Source organism: Protobothrops mucrosquamatus, unplaced genomic scaffold, assembly GCF_001527695.2.
Source record: "Protobothrops mucrosquamatus isolate PMUCROS unplaced genomic scaffold, P.Mucros_1.0 scaffold4543, whole genome shotgun sequence".
In the NCBI taxonomy this organism is placed as follows: domain Eukaryota; kingdom Metazoa; phylum Chordata; class Lepidosauria; order Squamata; family Viperidae; genus Protobothrops; species Protobothrops mucrosquamatus.
In genome coordinates this window covers 46,351-53,169 of record NW_015390448.1, presented here as the reverse complement: position 1 = coordinate 53,169, position 6,819 = coordinate 46,351, and the positions used below count along the sequence as shown (strand labels likewise).

Sequence of the window (6,819 nt, the reverse complement as noted above, 5' to 3'; positions counted from 1 at the left end):
GGGAAACCAAGGAAAATTGCAGGACCATGTTTTTGTATATAAAATAGTTATTTTTAATTATAATTATACATATATATAATATATATACTCCATGTTGTGTGTGTACTTTAATTTCTTCCCCATTTTTCCCAGGTCTACCTGTCTCTTGCTAAACTACAATCCCTCAATTGCTCCATAGTCCTTCCTTGCCAGCACTAGGCCCCCAAAGCTGTATTTGGAGGTCTACTCAACGTTGCTGCCAATTTGTAACTTCAAACACCACAGAGGAGGAAAAAATTAAATCCATGCAGAGTGCAGTATTTCATTGAACTGAAACTTGATGTTAATTCAATTGAACCGTAGACCAAATTTGTTCCTCCTGCTGGCACCGCTGCCTTCCCTCTCCACTCGCTTCGCGTGCCAGCTTCAAAGCAAAGCTGGCTTCCACCAGGAAAAGTTGCCCGTTCTTGAAGCCAATCCTTTTTCCTCCTCCTTACCCAGTGCTCTCCAAAGGAGACAGAAAATTAGGGTGAAACAAATGTAGGGCCAGTTCCACTCGTGATTGTCCCCAACGGTGGAGACGCCAAGGAAGATGAAGATGAGGGTGTCGCTCACACTGCTCCACATCTTCATGAAGTATTTAATGGTGGTGTGGGACTTGAGAGAGATGTTGGCTTCCACGTAGCGCTTCATGCCCAAGGCACAAGAAATGATTCTTGAGGAGGGAAAGAGAAGCAATTTACTACAGTCCTTTTCCAATTGGTGCATAAGCATCTCATTGGAACAGGATGGGGAAATGACAAGTTGAACCAAATGAAAATTCTTAACTTACGAAGATAGTTCCTTCTCAGCTTGCAATCATGCAAAGAGACAAAACAAGGATTGTAATTGGCAAGTCTTGGACAGGCTCCCATTTTTATTTTCGACATATAGGTGTCAAAATCTGGGAAGATGCCAGCAATCTCAGTCAGTTCACAGAACCCTTAAGTTAGTTTGAGGTCATAGAGTGCAATCTCCTGCAAGGAGGAAAATGTATACATACACACACACACACACACAAGGAGGTCCAATAAAATAAAACTCATCACCTCTCTAGATAGATGATGGTTCTACCTCTTCTACAGCTAGAAAGCTTCTTCTGACGTTCAGTTAGAACCGGCCTTCCTGTAACTTTAATCTATTATTGTGTCCCCTATGCTACATTCTAGATTAGTGCTTCTCCACTTTAACAACTTTAAGCGGTGTGGACCCCAACTCCCAGAATTCCCCAGCCAGCAGTAGACAGAATTTAAAGCATGCTGCCTAAGGAATCCTGGGAGTTGAAGTCCAATCAGTTTAAAGTGGTCAAGATTGAAAAACACTGCTCTAGAACAGGGGATCTTCAAACTTGGCCCTTTTATGACTTGTGGACTTCAACTCCCAGAATTCCTCAGCCAGCGTGCCTGGCTGAGGAATTCTGGCAGTTGAAGTCCACAAGTCATAAAAGGGCCAAGTTTGAAGACCCCTGCTCTAGAATAATAAAGAATAGGATTTAGCCTTCTTCTCCTGGCATCATTACAAGTCCTTGGTGAGGACTATTCTAGCCTGCCATTTATTCTTTTTTTCCAATATAGATTTTATATTTAACTATTCACAGATGCCTTTTGACAAATAAGGTCATCAGGGGCTGTTAGGAAGACCAGCAAAAGGAATGCAGTGGAAATTCTAAAGCAGTCTGAGAAGGAACTCTTTGAGAAAAAAAAACCTCAGGACTGTGAGAACTTATTTTCAGTTTCCAGTACTTCAGCTGTGTTTTGAACTGTCTCACTCCCTTAAATTCTAGGGATATTTTGATGAGTTGGTCTTTGGAGGAAATGAAGACCAATTCATCAAAATATCCCTAGAATTTAAGGGAGTGAAAGAGTTCAAAACACAGCTGAAGCACTGGAAACTGAAAGTAAGTTCTCACAGTCCTGGGTTCTGTGTTTCTAGTTTTCAACAAAAATCTGATGAGAACTGCACTTTATGCACAGTAGTGCTTATCTCTGCCTAAATAAATAAGAGTTTTTGTCCCTATTTTTTTCCCCAAAATATTTTGATGCTCAGACCTTAATGGCTAGCTAGAGCAATGGTGCTGAAACTTTCAATCTAAGGTTCATTCTGGTCAATACTTAGCCTCGGAAGCCATCAAGCTTCCATTTTACTTACGCCACAATGCCGGAGAGATGGAACATTTCTGCAGTGAGATAGGATAAGTAGCTGTAGAGGAAGACGAAAAGAGGTTCAATCACCAAGATATTTTTGGTAAAGCGAGTGGTGAAGGCCGCAGTCACAGCGTAGAGAAGGCCCACCAGGAGCCCCCCAACGCCCACCACAAAAAACTTCCCAATGCCAACAAACACATCGGCAGTTCTGATCGTTGGCATTTCACAAAAGGACCGGAACAGCCTGTAAAGCACCTAGAAGAAAACAGAAAATATGGGGGGGGGGGGGGGGTTTCCCCTAAGAAAAACAAAATGCCAGAATATATTTTCCAGATTTCTCCACCTTGGAGAAAAAGGCTCCTGTTTCTAGACCTTGTTTTTAGGATGTCTGAAAAGAGTTTTTATAGTTTTGTAAGGTTTTCCACTTAGCCTCAAAATTGCCCCAGCGTTACTCAGGAATTTAAAAGAGCCAAAGCAACTCCCGAGCCGAGGTATCAGCAAGCAAACAACTTTTATTTTGATCAAAATAGAGTTGGGTGACCCCATCTCTCTTCGTGGCTGGTAGAGAGATGAAGGCAACAACCAGGAAAGATGTCTTCCACCTTTTATACCTTTCCAGAACAAAAAGATCAGGTCTTGGTACCAGGCATAAGATAGCCCAAAAAAACAATTCCAAGATGATGACTCATACACAGCAACCCAGGCTCCATCTGTAACTCCTTTTTCCTCTCCCCTTACCTTTCTCTTTTCATGTAAGCAATCACCTGTACCTAAAGCATGAAACATTTGCTTTTATATAACTAATTTCCCAATATAATACCTACAAAGCTTCTTGCACATAAACAAAGATAGATAGATAGATAGATAGATAGATAGATAGATAGATAGATAGATAGATAGATAGATAGATATAGATATAATGATTACAAAATATCACTAATATCAATATTACTAATATCAAGCTTAAGCATAATAAAATCCCTTCAGTTTAGTTTAGTTTAGTTTAGTTGTTTTTTTCTAGCACATTTTTTTGCATACAATTTATTGTTGCAAAGTGGTAGAAGTATGTTTGCTGTACCTTTTATTATATATTTCTAAATCTTTATGTAGGTCCACACCTTTCAACCAAAGAAAGCCCTATGAAAAGGAATCCTGGAATCTAATGGAAGTATGAGAAGCCATGGAGATAGTAAATCATTGAAGAAGCATCCGCTCAAGCTCTCTTTCACAGACATATGCACCCCACAGTTCACCTGTAACTAAAATACATGGGACAAACTGCACCCCAGCTTTTAAGAACCCTGAAATGGTTTTGAAAGCTGAAAGACCACAGAGCTGAAATATGATTCCTGATAGGTCTTTTCAAGGCTGGCTGTACCATCAAGCATGAAGAGGAAGTAACTTTAGGTGGCATCTGCTGGTGTTCTGGATCGTGTAACGACTAGAGCATGTAGGTCTGTATGTTAGAATATTTGGCATTTATTGGGTTAAACGCTATCTCCTTAAGAGATGGCTTGTGGGTAATGTAGTTTAGCTAGTCAGCTATCTCATGTCATCAGGTATGTGGGAGGAGTTACTGAGCTCATCACAGGATACCCTGGCCATGGGGCCAGTTTGGAATGCCTTTGTCTGAGATAGCATGGGGCTACCGCAGGACTCAGATGGCCCCATTCCACGTTAGAAGTTGGTATGGAGGAAGTATTAATTTCTTACTGTTCTGATCCAGAGTTAAGTTGCTTTGTAAATCCAGATCAGACAGATAAACTCAATAAGAATGATTCCCAAACAGATAATTTATTCAGAGAGAAATACTTGCATTTATTGTGGATTCTTCTGGATATCACAATCTGTTCATTCTTATAGGTAAGAAATTAATACTTCCTCCATACCAACTTCTAACATGGAATGGGGCCATTTGAGTCCTGCGGTAGCCCCATGCTATCTCAGACAAAGGCATTCCAAACTGGCCCATGGCCAGGATATCCTGTGATGAGCTCAGTAACTCCTCGCACATACCTGATAACATGAGATAGCTGACTAGCTAAATTACATTACCCACAAGCCATCTCTTAAAGAGATAGTGTTTAACCCAATAAATGCCAAACATTCTAACATACAGACGTACATGCTCTAGTCAGGATTACACGATCCAGAACAGCTGGCATTACGGCAGCATCAAGTTTAAAAGACTGTCCTAACTGTGATGAGATAGAGGGAATCTCCAAATATGGACTGAATCCAGGGTGCAGAAGACAAATTTTCTCTATCAGATCCAGTGGGAAAACAATATCTGGGCTTGGCCAAGATGCATTTACTTTTATTCAAGTAGATCACTTTCAGTAGCTTCATCCCTGCACAGTTGGGGGGGGGGGAAGAGACCAGTCAAATAAATATCAATTTCTAAATAAATATCCATGTCTCTTCATGTAAAGCAGGGTTTCTCAACTTGAGGAACTTCAAGACATGTGGACTTCAACTCCCAGACTTCCCCAGCCAGCATAGAAAGGGTTGATTTAAGAAAAAGGACTGATCAAGTCCTTGGAATAAGTACTTTGGTATGCATTGAACCGTAATAGTTCGATACTTACAACACTCACAGCATCGTTGAGGAGAGACTCCCCGAATACCAAAATGTGAAGCTTTTCATTGACATGGATCTCCTCAAAGACTGAGAGAACCGCAACTGGGTCAACAGCCGCGATCAAGCTACTGAATAAGAGATTATGAAGCAAGGAGATGTCCCCCAGCTGGAAGGCATTGGCTTGACATATCACATAGAGGGAAAATCCGATGCCAAAGACGTTCCAGATTGTTCCCACCACAGCATACAAGAGGATGGTTCCAATGTTCTCAAAAAATGGCCGACTTGGCATGAAATAGCCTGCATCCAGGACAATGGGGGGCAGGAGGTAGAAGAAGAAGACATCACTGTCCATAACTGGAGGTGACTTGTCATTCAAGCCAAAGATAATGCCTCCCATGATGAGGCCAACAACGATCAATAGGCAGCTTTCAGGGACAACTGATGGTAGTTTGTCAAACAGATGGAAACCTGGCGAAGACAAGACAAAAGTATTGAGAAAATCCAAAACTCCAACATAATTTAGCATTGTTTGATGGTCACTTGACCCTGCTGCATCTCAACTGTAGTGTGAGGTAAAGGCTAGCAAGTTCTAAATTCAAATTTTCCTTGAGTTATGGGTAAATTTATTCATAGGACCTGGCTGGAGAAAGCTGGTTTTGAACACAGTGGTCATTCAAAAGCCTTGGGGCTCTTTTCTAAGAAAAACCAAATTCCTTAGGTCAGTCTTAAAATTTTGGAATTGATTGAGTGAGAAACAATTTGGAAGCTTAGAAATCAAGGTTGTGTAATTCTGTGCAATTCTGTATATTTGCCTCATCTTACGCAAATCAGCTTAACAGGATTTCTAGAAAAGATTTTTTATGCAACAGACTGATTTTGTTTCTAGCCAGCTTTCTAGCCAGCTGTCACAAACGTTCCTAACTAAAAAAAAAATGTAATACACAACCCATGAATAGAGAACAATAATATTTATTTTACACCACCTGTATCATATTAGTATAGAATCTTGATGTAAGATGAAGTTCCTGGATTTGCAGCAGTTGTAAAACAGCATAACAGATCCGTGCAAATCATTGTACACAAATAACTCAATTCAAAGATATATACTTACATGCTTTCCTATAAATGTGCATAAACGTTTGTCAAATATGGGGCTCTTTGTGTACATTGACTGCAGAAGCTTACTATGTGAGAATACTTTTCCTGGATCACTACTGGATATTCCAGAAGAAGGCAGTATCAATGAAAATTTCTCACAAATGTTACATCAGCTGTAAATTTCAGTCTCACAAATTTCACAAACTGTACGTCAACTCTTTAAGATACACCAATATTGTTCTTTTAGTCTAAAACAATAATTTTATCCGCATATTAATACACACCGTGAATAATACCGTGAAAAATCCAATAAATAAATAAATAAATAAATAAATAAATAAATAAATAAATAAATAAATAAATAAATAAAATACCTAAATAAATACAGGTGGTTCTCAACTTACAACCACAATTGAACTTAAAGTTTCCGTTGCTAAGCAAGGCAGTTGTTAAATGAGTTTTGTCCCATTTTACGACCTTCTTGCCATAGTTGTTACTGTCCTGTACTGTAGTTGGAGTGTCCCCTCCCAACCTCTGTTTAGAAATCACTCTTTGAGTTTCAGATTACTTTCCCACCACTCTGTCCCAAAGAAACATACCTATTTTGGCCAAGGAAGCCAACAAGATCCACAACGTAATCTCGAAGGGAACCTGGACATGCTGATAATCAAAGAAGTCTGCAGCATCCTTGGATTCATTTGTCCAGCTTGTCTCCGAGTTCATTTCACCCAGAGACTCCAGCACTGTAATGTTCTGGAAACTGGCAGTTCTTGGCATTGAGAAGAAAAAGAAGAAGAAGAAGAAGAAGAAAAACCCTCGAAGACAGAATCTGAGAGAAGCCATCTCACTTAGGACGAATCCCGTCTCCTTCCACCTGCTTGTCATCCTGTCTGTCTGAGGAAATTCAACATTGGCAGACTATCTCCTCACCCAGCTTAGATGTTTCTGCTTGCATGCTTCTCTGTAGGGCGTTCA

General features: G+C 40.1%; 1 protein-coding gene across 1 annotated transcript in view; it reads right to left on the bottom strand.

The window, feature by feature from the left end:
* Positions 1–6,567, bottom strand: part of LOC107299105 (sodium/hydrogen exchanger 2-like) — a 16,214-nt gene extending 9,647 nt beyond the window's left edge. The window contains 4 exon segments of the mRNA XM_015828473.1: positions 477–694; positions 2,167–2,417; positions 4,751–5,214; positions 6,444–6,567. Coding sequence (XP_015683959.1) covers positions 477–694; positions 2,167–2,417; positions 4,751–5,214; positions 6,444–6,567 — 1,057 coding nt within the window.
* Between the last annotated feature and the right edge of the window lie 252 nt (positions 6,568–6,819).